The sequence below is a fragment of the Candoia aspera genome, chromosome 1 (assembly GCF_035149785.1).
Source record: "Candoia aspera isolate rCanAsp1 chromosome 1, rCanAsp1.hap2, whole genome shotgun sequence".
NCBI lineage: Eukaryota > Metazoa > Chordata > Lepidosauria > Squamata > Boidae > Candoia > Candoia aspera.
In genome coordinates, this window is record NC_086153.1 from 152565879 (window position 1) to 152586642 (window position 20764).

Here is a 20764-nt window from a genome sequence, read left to right on the forward strand (position 1 = left end):
TCTGGCACATGACAACTGAGGCCTCAGTCACTGCCTGGAATGAACAGATGACAATGGCTTTGGACTGGATCTTGCCTATGCAGCCTCTCCCTGATCCTGGAGAGCCCCCTGGCTTTCAGAGGATCTCTGTGAGATGAAGCAGCGGAAGAGGGAGTACCGGGAGGAAGATGAATCTGACTGAACATGGGTAAGAGCTTTTATTAAGGGTAACCTCATGTCAATATGAGCTGCAAAAGATAGTTATTTCTCTGCTCTAACAGAGTCTGTGGATTGTCAACCAGCAGCTGTATTTAAGGTAGCCCAGTGGCTTTTCATCTGCAGACGCCCGCTCCAATAAAAACTGCTGCTTGTTTATAGTCCCATATGAAAAACCATCACTCTGATCATAGTTGGAAATTATGTTTAGCAGGTATTTTTATTAATAAGATTCTGTTGAAATTTGTAAGTGAAAGTGCTTCTATAGCAAAAAGCAGGAAGCATGAAGAATGTCCATTTGCTTATGGATTTAGCTATAAGAGGTTACTGGGACATATCCTAAAATTAATAGAACCTACAGGATTTTAAATTTCATTTGGTAACTTCTCAGAGAAAGACTATAAGCACCTTAAATAAGCAACATTAAGAGGACACAGAAATATGTAATAAATAAAGTTTATAGTTAATAAAGAAGCAGCATTTTAGTATAAATGTTTTGCATAAAAATAATATCAAAATATACTAACAATTAAACAAGTATTCAAAGTAACAATCAGAAACCCAAATGGCAATGTTCCAAAATTTGCTTTTTAAAATTTGTTCCAAAATAGCTATGTTGGAGCAAAATAGTTTACTTCCCAAATATTAACTCTTTTAAGAATCTCCAAATGAATTAATTTATTCCACCTGCCACTTTTAAAAGATGAGCATCTATAAATTCAAACTTATGGACCAACAGAGGTTATAGTGACCACTGTTTCAACATCATTTCACCTCTTTTTCCTGTGATAAAAAAAAACTAATTTAATAAATTCCTTTGGGATGCTTGGCATTCATCTTTATTATAAACCAACTTAAAACTGTGGTTTATATATCCATATAGGCATCCTGACCTCAACACTCTAACGAAGAATGAAATGAACTGAAATCTTATGAACCAAGTTCTAATACTTTAACTTGTAAAAAAACTTGAGGACAAATAAGGGAGGCAGTGAAAAAATACTAAGAACTGTCATACTCAGCCCAGAGCATTTAACTCTGAACTATTTTTACTTAAAAGTAAGCTATGTTGAATTGTGAACACATGCTTAGGACTACAACTATTGTGTACCAGCTTCTCTCTAAGTGCTCGAACTAGCAGTCAACCCAAACCTTTTATATTATCAAAAAAAAACATACTTGGTCACATTACTAAGGCATCAGAGGTTCAAGAATCAAATCACAGACTGACGATCTCATTTTGGTGCTAATAAATGCAGATGCTAAACTATCAATTTCTTCAACTGTGATACGTTAAGATTCTTAAGCATTTATTTTTGTAAGTATTATCAAGGTTAAGTATGTACACTTAAACATTTATTTACCTCTAAATGCATCCCCAGCACTTGAATGTCCTATGTTCTGCAGTATTAACAAAATGCAATGGATAGTTTTACTAAACTTGTTTAAAGAGGTCTTTTACTGAGCAAATTGTGTAAGAGTTAGGACTCATTTTAGTGCAATAAAGGGTTAGCAAAAACTTGAAAATAGTAGTTCTAGTCAACAGAAGACACAACTAAGAGAAATATTCTGACAGCATGCACATAAAGCAAGTAGAGTGCTTTATTTTTACTACTGTTTTCTGAGCCTACCATTTTTTAGGCTTAAAACATCTTTCAACCTGGAAGTTGAACAGCATGTTCAACAATGATCCTGATGTTCATTTTAATTCTCTAGGTTCCATTGAAAATAATTGTCCCTAAATATAAAGGGAAACAGTCCTGAGTTTGCTTCCTCTATACTCTTAATTCACCACAACACATTCAACACTTGTATAACCTTACAAGGGAATACTGCTATACTTACATGCATACTTTACATATCTACTCTATGCAGAACTTTGATGCCATGTTGCAACGTATTTAAACCTTTGGGATCCAATAAATGTTCTGATCACTGAGAACAAATTAAGAATTAATTTATGCATCCAGATTTTTTTTTCCATTAAGAAATATGCAATGATGAACATGTGGAATAAAGCCCTGAAATTTACTTTGAATTATAACTTAAGAGAATTTTTATAAAATGATGTAACGTTGGTATTTTACTCCTGATAAGCTGTCAAAAATGTTTAACAGGGTAACAAACGTTTTTTGGAAATGTTCTCTTGGTGAAGGAACTTTTTACCATCTTTGGTGGACTTCTGAGAAGGCCAAAAAATGTTGGGATCAAATGTGTGTTAATTTTCAAAAGATTCTTAAAGTGGACTTACAGAAGAAACCAGAACTGTTTCTCTTGGGATTGATGGATAAACAGCTTGAGAAACAGCATGGAACTTTGCTTTTATACAGTTGTAATCAAAATTATTCAACCCCCATTGCCAATCAGGTTGATTGTCAAAATGTACAGACTTTCAGCTGTTTGCAATGAGCTCAACACAACAAATGCTTCAAGTGGTGTCCCCAAAGTCAACTGAAAATGCAACTTATAATGACTTGTCCAGTCTCAAAATTATTCAACCCCCTGAACAGAATCCATCACAGCAGCACACATACAGTATGCAAAACAGGTGTTGTCTCAAGCACACCTGATGCAACTAATCAAGGGCTTCATTAGTTGCACCAGGTGTGCTTGAGCTGGAACACATGAAATACCTGAAGTGGCTAGGGGTTTGTTGAGTGTCACGTTTGACTGCATGTTAGAAATACAGTATGGCTAAGTCAAAAGAATGGTCCAAAAAGGTAAGAGAAGAGATCATCGCCCTTCACAAACAAGGAACAGGATACAAAAAGATAGCAAAGGCACCAAATGTTCCTAGAGATACCGTTGGAAGCATAATTTGCAAGTTCAAAGTTCAAAGTTCAAGGAACAGTGGTTACACTACCTGGACGGGGTAGAAAAAGGAAACTGTCAATGGCTGCAACCAGATTTCTGAGAAGGCAGGTTGAGAGGAACCCTCGAGTGACTGCAAAGGTCCTGCAGCAAGACTTGGTGGCAACAGGCACTGAGGCTTCAGTGAGCACAGTAAGGCGCGTACTAAACACAGAAGGTTCCCATGCCAGAACTCCAAGACGTACACCACTACTGACCCAAAAGCACAAGAAAAGTCAGCTCCAATATGCTCAAAATCATATAAATAAGCCACAGAAGTTTGGGGATTCTGTTCTGTGGAGCGATGAAACAAAACCAGAACTTTTCGGCCTGATGGATCAGCCGTATGTCTGGAGGAAGAAGAATGAAGCATACGCTGAAAAGAACACTCCGCCTACAGTTAAGCACGGTGGTGGCTCGGTGATGGTCTGGGGCTGCTTTGCATCCTCTGGCACTGGAAACCTGCAGCGTGTGGACAGCAGGATGGATTCACTGAAGTATCAGGAAATCCTAGAAGAAATGTCATGCCATCTGTAAGGAAGCTGAAGCTTGGGCATCATTGGACCAACCAACAGAACAATGATCCCAAGCTTACCTCAAATTCCACTAAGGCTTGGATGCAGAAGTCCTGGAAAACTCTACAGTGGCCATCACAGTCACCTGACTTGAACCTCATAGAAAATCTCTGGTGGGATTTGAAGAAGGCGGTTCAAGCACACAAACCCAAGAATATTACTGAACTGGAGGCCATTGCTCATGAGGAATGGGCTAAGATTCCTCAGAAGCTGGTGTCTGGCTATGCATCTTGTTTGCAGCAGGTCATAACAGCAAAAGGATGCTCTACTAAGTACTGAAGATGCTTGCCATGAAGGGGTTGGATAATTTTGAGACTGGAGAAGTCATAAGCTGCATTTTCAGCTGACTTTGGGGACACCACTTGAAGCATTCGTGTTGAGCTATTTCAATTGCTTTTGTTTGGTATGTTCATTGCAAACAGCTGAAAGTCTATACATTTTGACAATCAACCTGATTTGCAATGGAGGTTGAATAAGTTCCATTACAACTGTATATGATAACAGCAGCAAGACTTTTATATGCACAAAGATGGAAAGACCCACAAATCCCCACAGTGGAAGAATGGATGGTCGAATTAATGGAATTGGCTCAAATGGCAAGTTAACACCACTGATAAGAGAAAATACCATGTCTGGATTTGTCTCTACGTGGCTACCACTTTGGGATTATTTGCTTGTATCTGGAAAAAAAATGGTATTTTGATTTTGGGTTTTGATGATTAAATGGTTTGATTTTATAGAAATAATGTTACTAAGGTTTAATTAATGGTAAGAGATCATATCTGTATAATATGCATTTATATCTGTATCGGAGGTCAGAAGTCACTCTCTCTTTCTGTTTTCTACCTAATTTTGTATCTTTATAGTTCTTCTTTTCTTTAGTTCTGTATTCTATCTTACCTATATTCTATATTTTGTATTTTAACTCTACTTTGAATATCAATAAAGTTCTTTAAAAAAAAGAAATATGCAATGATATTTTTTCATGCCTCTCCTGCATTGTGGCAATCCATCTTGGATTGGAATACATATAGGAAACCAGTGTTATCAAAGCAGTACTGAGTAATCTAAAAGAACCTAAATATGGCCAACAAATTAGATACTGAGATATTTACTTGACAGATTAATATTGGGGCAATGCACATGAAACTGATTTTAAAGTGTTGCAGTAAGAAAGCCACATCCATACTTAAAAATCTCTTCCTCGCTTTCAAGTCAGCATGCTGGAAATAAAACCTTGCAGTTTATAAACTTATAGTTCTTGCTATACTATGATCTCACCTGCTCACAAGCATATATTAAGTGCCTTATGTAACTAGAGCCAAAGACCTCTGAAAGTTATAAACTGAGTTATCCATTCAAACACATCAAACAGTAAAATCTTTTTCTATCTTAAGTCTTCTAAGACATGACCGTAGATTTTTGTTTTCAATTATACATATTGGGATTAGTTTATACCAATAACCCCAAAGATCTTTTCTTGTTTTATACTTAATATTGTAACACAATTTGTCTAGAATGACCATTTCACCTAGTTTATGGCACAGCTTATGCAATAAAGCCTCTTATCCATCCCTGAACTCAACGTAGTTGTTTGATTGTCATGTCTATCATTTCAACATTAGTCATATTTTACATTCAAAATACTGGCCCTAAAAATAAAGAGTTGCTTTCTAGCAGTCAGCCCATATTTAGCTGCAACAGCTTGCAGGTCAAATATTTGGCTTCAGCTGCAAACAAGGAGGGTCCCAATCTTCTTTGGTCCACTTAAAAGTCTATACACATTGTTTTCACTATAGTTCAGGCACCACCTGATTTTTACGTTGTCTTAAAGAGGTCTCCTCTAGTTTGTCAGATTCAAAATGCTCTAAGTCATTTTCCTTCTCAGATCCTTCAACTGCTGAGTCATCTGAGGAATTGGCCGGAGACTCATCTTCTCCTTCTTCTTCTTCTTCTTCATCTTCTCCATCAGGCAAACTCTCTTCTGGAACTTTGTCCCCTGCTGAAAACTCCAACGTTTGCTGTTGCTCTTCTATTTTATCCTCATCAGGAACTACTGGGTCTGAGGTAAAAGAATTGAGGAAAGAGGAACTAGTACTTGTGTGCAAGTGAAGCATTTTGTTAACCTACATTCTGCCAGCTTTTAGATCCAGCCCTTTTGATTCATTTCCCCAAACTCCTTACTTCTGTGTTGAACTATTAAAGTTTACAGTTTACGGACTGTAATATCTGGATAGATACAACAAGCTAGGCCAATTACATTATGGTTCAGCATGGTGTCTGAACCCAGTGATTAGGCTATTTATCAAACAGTTGAATTGAAGGGAATACCCAAAACAGATTATTATTCCCCATTATTATCTCCATAATGTTTGGAAATATGCTCTGCTTCCGTACAGAGCACGTTAGACTGTTGCAAAGTGCTCTGTGTGGGGCTGCTCTTGTTCGGAAGCTGCAGGTGGTCCAGAATGCAATGGCACAGGCACTAGTTGGTGCAACTTGGTATGCCCATGCAACACCACTGTTGCATGAGCTGCCTTGGTTCCCAGTTGGCTTCCAGATGCAATTCAAAGTGCTGGTTGTCACCTTTAAGCCCTACATGGCATGAGGCCAGATTACTTGTGGGACCACCTATTCCCAATGGTTTCCGCCCATCCTACTAGGTCTGGCAAGGTGGGCATGCTCCAGGTCCCCTCGGTGAAACAATGTTGCCTGGTGGGCCTTGGAAGCATGTCCTTTCTGTCATGGTGCCTGCCTTATGGAACAGCCCCCATTAGATATATGGGACCCTGTAGGACTTCAGGAAAACAGTGAAGACCTGGCTTTTCCCCCAAGGCACTGGGGCCAAGATATTGATGGAGCTGGCATGGAATGGTTGGTAGATGAATGAATTTTATCAGGGCCTCAACATTGTTTATTGTTTGTTTTAAATGGTCTTTTTCAGTGTACTGTGTTTTTATTCTGTTTGCTGCTGAGTTCTTTCTGGGAGGCCATACACATTTGTTTAATAAACAAACATTATAAGCAGTGTTACTCTTCATTATAGGTACATACCAAAACCTTGTTCTTTGGACTTAGCTGGACAAATGCAGTCTATAAGCAAAATAAGTATCTGAAAGAAAGGGAAAAGGGTACTATAAAACTAATCTACGGAATTTCAAATCCTGTCAAATGGATTTGGCTAATTTTGAGTGGTTTATTATTCTGCTGCACTTCAGTACTAAATATCCATATTTTTCTACCAACGAGGGTCATGTCTTTGAATATTCCCATTCCCCCAGAGATTCATATGGTCCCCATCCTGTCCCTATTTAAATGAGCCCCTAAAATCTGGCTCTATCCCCAGGCCTTGGGTTAGTGTGGGAGATGGTCTCCTTCAATGGGTTTTTGGTTTTTTTAAATGATTGTTTCTTCCAGATGTTTGATGATTTCTGTATATTAGATTGTTGTACCTTGTAAGCTGCCCAGAGCAGTAACAGATTTCATCAGCTTTTATAGTACATTTCATTTTTAAAAAACGCTTAAAATCTACTTAATGTCTCAGAAGAGCGCATAATCACCAAATAGGTGTGGTATACTGTGTGATACTAGTTCTTACGAATACAAATGATTGCATATGCAAACTCCATAGCAGCTATCATTTGACCAAGCCTTCTTCAAAGTTTTTCTCAAATTATGCAGTACCAAATTTCTTAATGAAATTCTTTAGGAACTAAGAAACTAATTTAAATTCTTCCCTAGGCAGATAGGCAAAAAAATAAACTGTAACAAAAGGTGCAAAATGTTCTCTTTAGTCCAGTGTTTCTCAACCTTAGCAATTTTAAGATGTGTGGACTTCAACTTCCAGAATTTCCCAGCCAGACAGCTGGCTGGGGAATTCTGGGAGTTGAAGTCCACACATCTTAAAACTGCTAAGGTTGAGAAACACTGCTATAGACTGTCTATGATCAGCTATGGTTGAGAATAGCCCTGGATAAGAGGAAGTCTGCATCAAGCCAAGATGTCCTTCAAGAACAGCTAAATAGGAATCTCAAACTGAAGTTAGGGGAATGTATAGAAGAGCCTCAAACACTTTCCATTCTCTCAAACATCTTCAATTCACCTTATTTGCCCTGATGAAAGAACTTTAATATTACATAGTCATGAATGAAACTTCCTTTTGGCTGCCCTTTCTTCTCTGATCACTGCTGATGTCCCTTTATGGCCATTTTGGTTCATGCTGTTGGCCTGACATGACACTGGGAGAGGAGCAGAAGCACTGCAGCACTGCTAAAGAAAGCCATAGATCAAGACCTCCGTAAAGGCTTTATTTGCAATCTTGATACAGCTATTGCTAAAGTAGACAAGCCAGGACTTTTCAGAATCCTTAGAGAGGTCCTGGTCTACTGCTTTCTCTAGCAGTATAGAGAAGTCCTAGTCTCCTGATTTCTCTAGTGATATTGGTGATGTACAACTACAGCAACAAAAATACACCAGTGATTATACAATACAAAAAAAAAAAGGTTACATATACCATAGTGATCAAAATAAAGCAAAGTTAAAAGGATAAAACTAATACAAAAAACCTATTTGGCCTCAATATGGGTTAATGCAATCCTTCAATTTCTGATTACACTTAGACCCTATAGAGACATGCTGCTCCATCTTTTCACTTTTGGAACATAAGAACATTTCAAAAACAGATTTTAAAAATCTATCCTAAATCTATTCCTTAACACCAGGAAGATAAAAGTTTCTTTCTGTTTATATAAGATTATTCTCTTTGCTGCACCCCAAACTTGATGAACCAAAGTTCTTCATAAAATTAAAATTAAGGATTAAATGTCACACTTAACATCATTAGAAGTTATATTTCTTTCCAAAATTGTATTAACATATGCAATGGTAATTTCTTTAGTAATCTTACAAAACTCAAGTTAGCATAGACCAGGATCACTTAGATGGTCTATACTCTCGAGTTTTTTTGATGAACACTTTGAGAGATAATTGCCTACCACTCTCTTGAGATCAAGATCACTAGAAAAAAAAAGAGGTTCTTGATTACTATTTTCTCTGACAGTATAGAAAGGTCCTGAACTAACATTAATTGGAGAAAGCTCTAGAGACACCCTGGCCTACCTATTTAACTAGCAACACCTCCTTCTCCAACCCAGTCCACATTAGGGGCAGTCATTGTTTACCCCAATTCAGTAGGAAAATCAACCTCTTCCCCTTAACCTGATCTACAGTGAATTTTTAAGATTGTACCACTTGCTGTCCTTGTTACCAATATATCATCATCATCATCATCATCATCATCATCATCATCCCCATTTTTCTCCTTTTTGGTTTAACAATATGAAAACTGTTTTCTTACCAAGGCCAAGATAAGACCAATCAAGAGGGTGGCTAATATGAAGATGGCGTAAGAACCCCAAATATGAATTCCAAGAGTGCCAGTGAAATAGTTGTGGATTTGCTGTAACAGAAACGTAAGTTGAATTGAAACTACTGTTCTGTTATCAATCAGCTATTTTGTGGAATGGCATTTGAACAATTCATTAGTGGTCTTCAAACATTCTCAGAAATGTAATTAGAGAAGCATACAATTTCATTTTTACTTAAAGAGGTTTGAATCACTTTCACATAAACCATATACAAAATGAACATCCTGAATAAAACTATCACTGGCTATGATCTTCCATAGATGTTAAGTAGTGTCAATTGGGATGAACACTTATAAAACCATTCAACCATTTATATGTAGCCACCCTCAGCATTTGAGGGTATTTTTAAAACTACAGATTACTGTTTTTCAATTAACTTAGATTTTTTTACATTAATTTTCAGATGACATACAGCCTGCAGGTTTTAAGTTACCAACAGCTGTCTACAGAAGCAATTCAATTTATTGAACAAAACATTTTCATGTCTACTCAAATTTTTCACAGGACACACTTCACACTCAGCAATACAAAAAGAGCTTATGCTGATTTTAAAGCTTAAGTGTATACAGAAAAACACATTATCTGTATTTATATAAAGGCAGTAGAGTCATGCTGTGCTGGCTTATGTTGTTCTGACTAACATTCCACCTATTGGTTTCCCAGGCTTATAAGTAGTATTAATATTAGGACTTTTATTTCAGAATAGGACTGATACCATTGCCTAATTAAATACAGGTAAATAGCAACTGTGTATTTTCTTTTGTATGTTTTAGATTCCTAATGATTTGTTTAGCACCTTCTAAATGGAAATTTATGAATTATACACATTATTGAAAATACTGTTTGAAAGAGTTTATAAATCTGTTGGAGGTTTTTACCCACATAGCAGAGTATGGGGAGTTTATATGAGACCTTGTTGAAATCTTGCATCCCATCATGAAATTTACAAAACATCAGTTATTTATCACAATTTGAACAGAGTTTTTAGAAGTAGAAACTTTTTCCATGGGTAAGTTTGATCAGCATTAAATACTGATCTATACACTTGATTCAATACCATCTTAGCAACACAAGCTGTATGATTATTGGGGAGCATGACAGACCTTTTAAAAGAAAACATCAGGTATAAAAAAATTTCTGCATTATTTAAGACATATTTTGCTTACTTACTCTGATCCATCCAGATAAATGGAAGAGTCCTGCCATTCCATACATCCTAATAAGAATCAACATAAACATGATCACTGAAAAATAACTAAAGATTGAAAAAGTTTGTTTCCATTTGTTCTAGGACTAATACCCTATTAATTCTAATGCTACTTGATCAAGAGACACAATTTTTACTGACTACACAATAATTTAACTATATAACTGGAAATAACGGGGGAAAGTGGTGATGTAACCAACCTTTATTTTGATTATTACAACGGTTACAGTATATTTTAGTAAAACAATACAAATCACCAGATTATATCTATTTCATGTACAGTTACACGGAAAATCTTTATCCAAACATGAAAATACTTCACACAAGATATAACAGCAATCTTCACTAAGCTATACTCTACAGGTACCCTGTAAATACTGCAACAGCTTTACATGTGCTCCATATGTCATCATCACAACCAGTTCTCACTTGCTGCTATTTTTATTCCCTAAAAACATGGAGCTAGAACTCAGAATTAAAGGCAAAGTAAATACCTTCCTATTAGCTAACTCCTTGAATATTTTCCAGAAGGTCCATTCTGGAAGCACTGGACATTCTCTACCAGTAGTTGACGTGGAACAGAATGAAACATAAACTACCACAATAAGTCACCTTGAAAGTTAGAAAGTGCAAACAGTATTCAACAGGGAACTGCTATTTTCAGCTAAGGCTGCATTTAACCTAGGACGAAATTCCAATCTGGGACATGACATTGCATTATAATTACATTAGAGACGAGGGAGATTTCCATCCTGCTACAGGTTCTACAGTTTCCCATTTCCTTTCCAGGATATAGCCCTCTAGATCCTCCAATGTCCTCGAGCCACGATATCTGCGAAAAACTCCATCCTTCGCACTGAAACAGATTAAAGTATTGAATCTAAAATCCTGCTACTCTACAGTATACAAGAACAGCAATTGTGCAAATCCACATGCTTTAAAGAAACAGATCCTTTTTATACTAATTTTCTCCACATCCTTAAGAGTATTATTCCATTGGGGGAACTGGAGGGCAGGGGAAAAAACAGATGCAAACAAGCAAGGGAAGGAAGGAAGGAAGATTTGTTCAGGGGAAAAAAATATTCCTCAGTCACCTAATTACTTGTTTTGGGTAGCTATAATAGGACATGTTTCTGATGGGCCAAAAATCTAACTTGTATTTCAGGTTTCCAAAGGATACTGGAATATATATACCCAGGAACAGCCTTTATTTACTATCTTGCCCATTTTTCCAATTAATCATGTAATTTGATTAATAAACCCACTGGACCTGATTGCAGGGAGACATTATAGCAATAAGTAGTGAATTCCCTTGCGGTTTATGACAAATTGCTAGTCCCTCACATTACTGCCTCACTTTCCGGTCACAGCAGGCTCACATTGTGTGTGTTAAGGAATGACAGCAGGAACTTCTCTGTTTAGGTAATAACTTTATCCTGAAGCTGAAAAATCTTGCTTTCTATTGAGGCTAAATATTACCTGTTTTTCCAATAACACGGTGTCCAAGAACACCATCTGTGGAAAACTTACTTCCTAGTAGCATCCCTGTCTGACTTTCTAAATTGCAAAAAATAAAAGTATCTGTAAAAAATGGGAAGCTGACATACTCCAAAGAAAAGCACTAGTCCCCAGAACCATCTTCACTTCCTAGGGTATCAAATGGCTTGCATAAACTGTTACGCAGGTAGCATTCTGGTCACAATGTATTTTGTAACTGCTTATGCCCCCAAAAGTTCTATCAATAGGCGAGGGCCCTGCATCCCCACAACCGTTTTTTCAAAATGCTTACAACATGTTCTCAAAGCTCCAAATGCACTCACCAAACCAAAAAGACTGGAGCTCCCTGCAATAAGATAGATTTTTTTTTAAGTTTGCTCTGCTTCCCAATATTATAAATGGACATATATATGGGTGATTTTTTCTTAGCTTCATCACATATTTTACTCTGAACATTTTGAATTACAATAGTAAACAGCAGCTATTTTCAGGATAATTAAAGTACATACTTACTGGTAAATAGTGGGGAGAGTAGTGACTAAGAAACGGCCACTTACACCTGAAGAGAACAGATACTTGCTTTAAATAGCACTTATTGACGTTTCTTACATGTAATCATCACCTAACAAACACTTTATAACTAAGAGCTTATTTCCATATACTACTCATGACTAACAAGAACCCATTCTGATCCTGTGGATCCCCTTAACCCAGTGTTTCTCAACCTTGGCGACTTTAAGATGTGTGGACTTCAACTCCCAGAATTCCCCAGCCAGCCATGAAGTAAACAAGGGAAAGAGAAAGGAATCCCAAATGCTAGCAAGAAAGTATTTATTTATCTCAACACATTTCAGAAAATGTATTCCCTTTTCAAGGGCACTTCCAGAATTGTTGTTGTTTATTCTGAACGATTCCGACTCTTTGTGACTTCATGGACCAGCCCACGCCAGAGCTTCCTGTTGGTCGTCAACACCCCCAGCTCCCCCAGGGACAAGTCCGTCACCTCTAGAATATCATCCATCCATCTTGCCCTTGGTCGGCCCCTCTTCCTTTTGCCTTCCACTCTCCCTAGCATCAGCATCTTCTCCAGGGTGTCCTGTCTTCTCATTATGTGACCAAAGTATTTCAGTTTTGGCTTTAATATCATTCCCTCAAGTGAGCAGTCTGGCTTTATTTCCTGGAGGATGGACTGGTTTGATCTTCTTGCAGTCCAAGGCACTCTCAGAATTTTCCTCCAACACCACAGTTCCAAAGCATCGGTCTTCCTTCGCTCAGCCTTCCTTATGGTCCAGCTCTCGCAGCCATATGTTACTACTGGGAATACCATTGCTTTAACTATGCAGACCTTTGCATGAGCAAATTCCTGCCAAGCACACAAGTCAATTAGTTCATGGATAGTCCAGAACTACCCTGAAAAAAGAATATTTTCCAAAACAAGTCACACCAAATAAAAACTTTTTTTTTTACTAGTACTTGGGGTTCCTCCCTCTTCAACACCGTTTTGTGACAGGAAATGCATAAACTAGCATAAACCCCACAATAGTTAATATTTTTAAAAAATCTTAAAAACAATTAAAAATTAAGCCCTGTAACTTTGCATCGGTGCCACACCCATTGTACTCCTAAGGCTCTAAAAAACTTTTCAGGTTTGGCTCTTTGGCTTCCAAATACTGCCAGCTCTGGGGCAAATAGTATAACTGGTGAAATGATGAGTTCTATCAAGATCTTCTCTGAGAACTTTCTCAAATACACTCTTAACAGTGGATAATGAAGGATTTATTTATAATTCTAAAAGTAATCAAGTAATATAACATCCATCCATAGTGTATTTTCATTTACTTCTCTGAGCAAATGATGGACTATTTGGAATATTAATTAATTACTATTTGGAATAGAGAAGAAGTGGAAATATTTTTCTACTTGCAAAGTCCAACCTTATGTTCACAATTTATTTTATTGCAATTTATATCCAGTGGAACTCAACAGAACCTACTAGGTATTTGCGAGGTGTCTGCTTTGACTGTGGAGATGTAAAAATGAAGTGATGATATGTCTTCAGAATATTGCCTACATTTATGCAGAAACTGTCTTGATAGATAAGTAAAATCATACATACAGCAACACTAGCCACTCACCTTGGCTTTATCTCCACTCCCAATAATCAAGTGGAAATTTATTTATTTATTTAATTTGTCCCCGCTCATCTCCTCCCTGTGTGGGACTCTGGGCAGTTTACAATAATTGGTTAAAACAACAACCATACAATAAAATAAAATATACAAATATTAAATTACTCTAATGAATAAATATAAATAAGAGTAAAAAAGTAAAAAAGTCCAAGTGGCAGGAGAATCTAAAACAGTCCATATGTGGGAAGAGTGGTCTATATTTATCATAACCTGCTAGGGATAGGCTGGTTTGCACCAGCAGCAACAAAATCATCCAAGACATAGGACATATTTAACTTTGAGGCAGCAGCCTTTGAACTGCATACAAAGATACTACCAATACCTCGTATCAGAGTTACCTGCTACAAAACTTGTAAATTTAAATGATGCCCACAAAATTTTTTGCTGATCAAATTTCCTTTACTTCCCTTCAAGGCTGTAATGAGTATTTGCCAAATCTGAAAATCATCTGTAATTTGACAGCAGCTCCTACTTCCATGCATAAATTATTACCCCACTGAAATCTTACCATAGCTGTCTTTCAGCATGATCTTGAAATAAGCACCATACAGACCAACTACAAGGATTTACATCATGATTTTTAGAGTCTTTGCCTTTTAGAGAAAACTGATAACTACCTCAATGTTTACAAGCAGTCCACACCACATACTGAGGTTATTTAATACTTGAGTTATTATACCCCAATGAAAGCAACCACTTTGGATTTACAAATGCCTAGTTCTAAAACATATAGTGTTAAGAGTTCTAGTCCCGACTTAGGCATGAAAGCCAGCTGGGTGACCTTGGGCCAGTCCCTCCCTCTCAGCCCAACTCATCTCTCAGGGTGGTTGTTGTGGAGAAAATAGGAGGAGGAAGAAGTATTGGGTATGTTCCCACCTTGAGTTATTCATAAAAATAATAAAGGCAGGATAGAAAATAAGTAAATAAAATAAAAATATAATCACCCAAATTCACTGGACTAATGCTAATTCTCACCAGTGAGCATCGGTGATGACCACACTGATCTGGGATCGTATCAGAAGTCTACCAGGTTGGCAAAACCTATTCCAAATTTGGGTACTAACATCAGGTTGGATCAATAAGACTGACTTCATATTCTGTTCCCATTTTTAAAAACTGCAATGAAAATACTTACATTTATTTTTGTTCTTAGTGATTATTCATTACTTACCTGGTTCTTGAGTGACATCAACCTTGCCCACACCGAGTTCAAGTTCCTCGCTATTTCTCGCAAAAGCGTCCCATGCCGATTCCATTTGCTGACAGGCAGGACACCAAGGGGCATAGCTAAGGAAAGTGACAGTACGATATAAGCATGAACTGACTTCATTCTGCTTAATTGGTTTCCAATTTATCAAATTCTATATGTTTTTGACAACAGTTAACAGAAAAAGACAAGGACAAAACATTTTGAATTCAAAATGTTTTGTCCTGAAACCATCCTGCTTTAAGTTCCAAACAGGCTGTTCTGAGTTTACCAGAACTGTTCTGGTAAACTGCCTCAATTTCACAGATTATTGACACAGTAATGACAGATGTAAAACCTATGAAAACTTTGTCCAAGCTCTACAGTCTCCTAATCCAGTACATACACTACTGTAAGACAAATTATATAGAGCATGCAAAATGTTTTGAACTCAAAATAATTGTCTTGAATTGGAAACAAGTTGTTCCAACCTTGCTAGAAGTGTTCTGACAATGGTCCAACCCGGTTACAAATTTGGAGTATTTTACAACATTCCTAGCAAGTCAATACTGCTGTTTTGAATTCCAAACATATGTTTCAGGCTGAAAACAGTTTGAGGTAGGGGTACATCCTGGATCTTTTACTTCATCTATCCACATCTGTTCAACAGTGATTTTATACAGCCCTTTGAAAGAGACACTATTTCTACAGGAGGAGATTTGCAGCCATTCTGACTGAAGAACATAGTGTACTGCATGAATAGTCTGAGGGCGCAGCTATGCCCTCCAACAGCAAGTTTGGAACACAATCAGAAAACTGAACAACTTAACAGCACCACAGTATAATACCCAACTAATTAGTGCAGCAATTGCTCTTAAAATTATTTTAAAAAAAATTAGTGTCTAACACCAGCTAAACTGCTGCAGTCTCTTTCTATAATGCAACCTTTCAGGAGCAAACTTTCTAGGCAACAAACGTTTTTAATACCTTACTATATTACTTTATAAAATAATAAATATTACTATATTACTTTACTCTGGCCAAGAGGGGCCCAGCCAAAGGAAAAAAGTACACTGCAGAAGATGCACACTTACAGTTATTCTGCCAGACATATATTTGTGGACAGGAGGTCCACTTTTACAATCAATTCACAATCAGGATATCCCTGACCCTGCTGGCCTTTCGTAAGGCCGTAAAGACCTGGCTTTGTGCCCGGGCCTGGGGCCTCGAGCGTGTGGATGGTCCCGCCTCTTGGCTGTATTAATATCTATGCATTGCTCACTTGGCAGCCATGTATATTTATTTTATATTTTAACGGTTTTAATTATAATTGTTTTAATTGTTTTACGGTTTTATTGTTGTAAGCCGCCCAGAGTCACTTGCTGAGAAGGGTGGCTATAGAAATGAAATGAAATAAATAAATAAATTCGATGCAGTTGCTCACATAAGAATTTTATACTGTTGTATATCAAGCAAGGACATCATGCAATGTTCCAATTTCCAAACAGGGCATTCAGTGTGTTCCACGTCTCACAGAACGTTCTGTGACATTTTGCAAACTCCTCCTGCAGATGTTTCTTTTAACTGCTAGTTTTCAGCTGAAACACCTAGGGCTTCCTAAATTATAAAGTACATAATCTTCTAATTCTGACAGCTAGTTGTCTAGTATTTTAGCAGGGTCTTCAAATCCCCAATTCACTTCACATTATTTCCAACATGCTGCAGTTCCACAAAACATTGTAGGTCAGAAGCTGTCAAAAGATTATCTATTGACAATATATTGTAGTCACTGCATTCATTTGTTCTTCTATATTTCACTTCACAAATTTATCTCTTACTCACATGATACAACCAAGGGTCAGTTAAGGCCCTTGGTAGTCTGAGCAGATGTCCTCAGATGTACATACTCAGATGTAGTCTGAGCATTTGTGTTAAGGGGAAAAAAAAAACAGGCTTAACCAAGCTTAATTGTGGAATAATTTAGGATTTCATCCAAGTCCAAAAGAGAGGACTAAGTTGAGGTTAACCTACTTTCTCTTTAAATTGCATTTCTCTTTTGCTTTATATTTGTATATTTATATTTGTATTCAAACTGTGCACTGAAGTAGCTCTTGGCTTCTTCATTTGGCTGGCAATGAATCACCAGTGAGTTACACTGAGCAGAGTCAGACTGCTTATTGTTTGATTAGGATGTCTTTTACATTAAAGACCTAAAGTAAAGGCTATTTTTTTTGTATGCACGGTTTTTTTTAGCTGACAAAGCATATAATTTGTGTAAACAAAACAAAATTAGCTATACTAAACACACAAAAGGCTGATAGTTGCTACCTAATAGTCCGTACATATTTTTCAAAAGGCGCATTCAGTATATGAGTATGAGCATAGGAAGCATATTTTTTTCCAACTTATAAAAGAAGCCACATCTTGTCCTAGTTCATGGATTTACTGTGGAAAGTGCCCTTAGCTGCCCATGCATCTGCAGCCATTCTGCATTTCTCCTAGGAAGCAAATTGGCTGTGTGTGCCCTTGCCTTCTGAAGCGGCCAAGTAAGCCTGGAAAAAATACACGTCTGCTTTAATAATTAAAAAAGAGATGCTTCATACACACTGCCACTTTTCAATTTTTCCTACAGAAAATCAGATACAAAAATGGCAACAGAAGTACTAGAATCTTACATTTTGCTGTCTCCGAATTACACATGCATGACTTACCTAATCCAATTTGTGGGTTGCCACAAAAGCAATCCCAACCTACTTCTTCAGGTGCAACATACGGTCATCCTTATCAGAAGTGACTCATAGCTATTCATGGACTGTAGGGCTAATCCCTTAGCCTGAACTGCATTTCTGCTACCTTTCTTTTATTTCCCTCACCATGTTCTTCCCAAGCATATCTATGATAATAGAAAATAACAGCCACATTCACACAACACACCAGATTAAGTTAAAGTGGTTTGTGGGTTCAGTTTGTTGTGCAAATTCAGCCATTGTCTTAGAACATTTTGAGAACTGGCCATCACATTATGCCATAATATGGTTTGTTTGGGCACAGCAAGTTACGTTTATGCAGCAATTCATTATCTAGGGTTTAGCACGTCATATTAGGTGTTGTTTAGTGTGTAAAGTCACTACCTTGCAGTGTGCCATAACTACTGCAAGGGCATTCAAGTTCCTTGAACGAACTACAACTGCAGAACTCCCCAAACAGTATGGCCAAAGGCCAAAAGCCTGGAATTCTATAAGCTGTCGTATTAATATATTGGGGGGAATCAGATTGGGGAAAATCGGGCTTTATTAAACCCCAAGTCGGAAAAGACTTCAACTTTAAAAGCTTTGCAAAATGGAAAACTATACACCTTAAGTACTTACTTGCATTAAATATAACGTCAACTCTCCAATAAGACGGATTGCACCCCGGTTTAAAGGATTAACAAGCGCAGAGCAACTAAGAGCGCCGATCAAGCTAGAAAGGACTTTCCACCCTTTGTGGACGGAGGCAAACGCCCAGAAGTAAGTGCCACGGACTGCCTTGCCTGCAACGTATTAGCCAAGCTGGCTGGGGATGATGGTGGCTGTAGTCCACCCTGCCTCTGGCGCTCTAAGAGGGCTGGCTGGCTCTTCTGCCTGCATTCCCTTTCGAAGCCCGCGTGCGCCCTTTCCGACCCGGCCTGGCTTACTCACAATTCCACCATCCATTGGCCCTGCAGCAGGAGGCTCCAATTGGATCCGCTCAGCTCCACCACGCGGCTCCCCACCGGCTCCGGCTCCGGTTCCAGGGAAGCCCCAGCCGTAAGGAGCGACGCCAAGCAGGCGGCTCCCCACAGCGTCACCAGCAGCGGAGCTCTCCCCTCCTTTCTCCAGCGACTGCAGCCGCGGCTTGGAAGGAAAGCAGCCGCCATCTTGAGCAACTAAGAAATCAAACCCCCGCCACCAAAGCGGAGTTAAGAAGCCGAGAGTGGCGGGACGGCCCGGCGGCCACCTTTGCTTCCGGTTCGGTGCGACGGCTCCCGCCATGTGCGGGGTGGAAGAAGCTTGGCGGGAAAGGGCATTAGGGAGATATTGCAGGGTAATCCGACTATCTCAGCGCAACGCGCGGCTCGTGGGGGTAATACGGCCGCCTTTGGCTCTGGTTGTATGTTAATACTGTACTGTAACATACTTTAAATAATAACACATACCTTTCTCAGGAGCAATAGTTTTAAAAAGTGTTGAAATAATAATAGTATTTTTTTAAAAAATATAAACCAAGAAATAATTATGACTGACGATAATATGATACAAACGGGGCAAAACGCTTGACTAAAATCTGATTGATTTGCTTCTGGCTCATCAGCTGTGCAACCCGGAGGGCTTAATTTCTGCAGCCGTGCGTCGGGCCAACCCTAACGGTGTAATTCAGGAGACTGAACTGGTTGGGTAGGGTGCTGGATGCCGGGGCTGAAATGGAAAAGGGTGACTGGGAAAGTCTTACTTGGCTCCCTGGAAAAGAAACCTCGTGGGGTTTCCCTTAGATCGAGGCTGGCAAGAGATGAAGGTAGGCGCGGCCTCCTGGATGAATTAGGAAGAGAGGTCTGGGTTGGGTATCTTGCTAAGCCATGGGTTGCTTAATCGAGGTTTGTGGTGGCTGGGTTCACACTCTGAACTGAGTCATAAACCATGGTGTATAACCACAGCAGCTGGGCTCATGCGTTTGGCTAAGCCAAATCTAAAGAAGGGTGGTTTTTAAGGAAAAAAAAGTCCACAAAGAAGCAAAGTTACAGTTTATTGTGTTATGGAAACCAAGCCTTAGAGATGACAACCAAGAAGAAGCCAGAACTCATGAGAAGCAAAGAAGAGCAATAGTTACGATTACCTCACAACCAGCGAAAGGAGGGCATGTCCTCCTTCTTGTCCTTTGTCCAGCAGGCATAACCTTAAAATCAAATATTGTCCGTCTTTTTGAGTTTTTTTTTTAAATTGGACTGTTTTAACAACAGTAGTCATTCGAACTTCCATGTATTGTGATCTTGTAAATTGTCTGCTTCTTTCTTTCCCTTGTCTGTCGACAGATTTGACTGCCTAGATTTACATTATGGGTAGTCCTTGCTTACCGACCACTCATTCAGCAACCATTCAAAGTTATGATGGTGCTGAAAAAGACTTGTGACCGGTCCTCACACTTAACCACTGTCGCAGTATCTCTGCGGTCAGGTGATTGCGATTTGGACAGTTGGCAAGCGGTACACATTTATGAAAGTCAGTGTCCCACAGTCATGTGATTGCCATTTGTGACCTTTGCAACTGACTTCCAACAAGCAAAGTCAGTGGGGAAGCTGGTAGGAAGTCACAAGTTGCAATTATGTGACAGTGTGCTTAACAACTCGTGGTGACTCAACTGCAGCAGGAACTGACAGCGTAAGTCAGGCGCAGTCGCATGACGTTTCACTTTACAGCTGCATTGCTTAGCGATGGAGTTGCTGGTCCCAATTGTGGTCAGTCAGTAAGGACTACCTGTATTTATTTCCTGATCCCATCAATCGGCTTCCTCCCCCTCCAAATCTACAATTGCTGTAGTCTGTAGGTCACATGACTCATCATACATTTCTCTGGTGAAATTGGGAAAGCAAGTTGTTGATTCTCTATTATTACTAGCATATGTTC

At 38.5% G+C, this 20764-nt stretch overlaps 1 protein-coding gene across 1 annotated transcript; it reads right to left on the reverse strand.

Moving 5' to 3' along the window:
- Window positions 1–4715: 4715 nt before the first annotated feature.
- Window positions 4716–19050, reverse strand: TMX4 (thioredoxin related transmembrane protein 4). Its single transcript, XM_063316109.1, has 8 exons — window positions 18806–19050; window positions 15111–15226; window positions 12264–12309; window positions 10981–11109; window positions 10217–10262; window positions 8977–9078; window positions 6675–6732; window positions 4716–5682 (listed from the first exon to the last, which is right to left on the reverse strand). The coding sequence occupies exons 1-8, from the start codon at window positions 19021–19023 to the stop codon at window positions 5414–5416; spliced, it is 984 nt and encodes a 327-aa protein (XP_063172179.1). The 5' UTR covers window positions 19024–19050; the 3' UTR covers window positions 4716–5413.
- Window positions 19051–20764: the final 1714 nt, after the last annotated feature.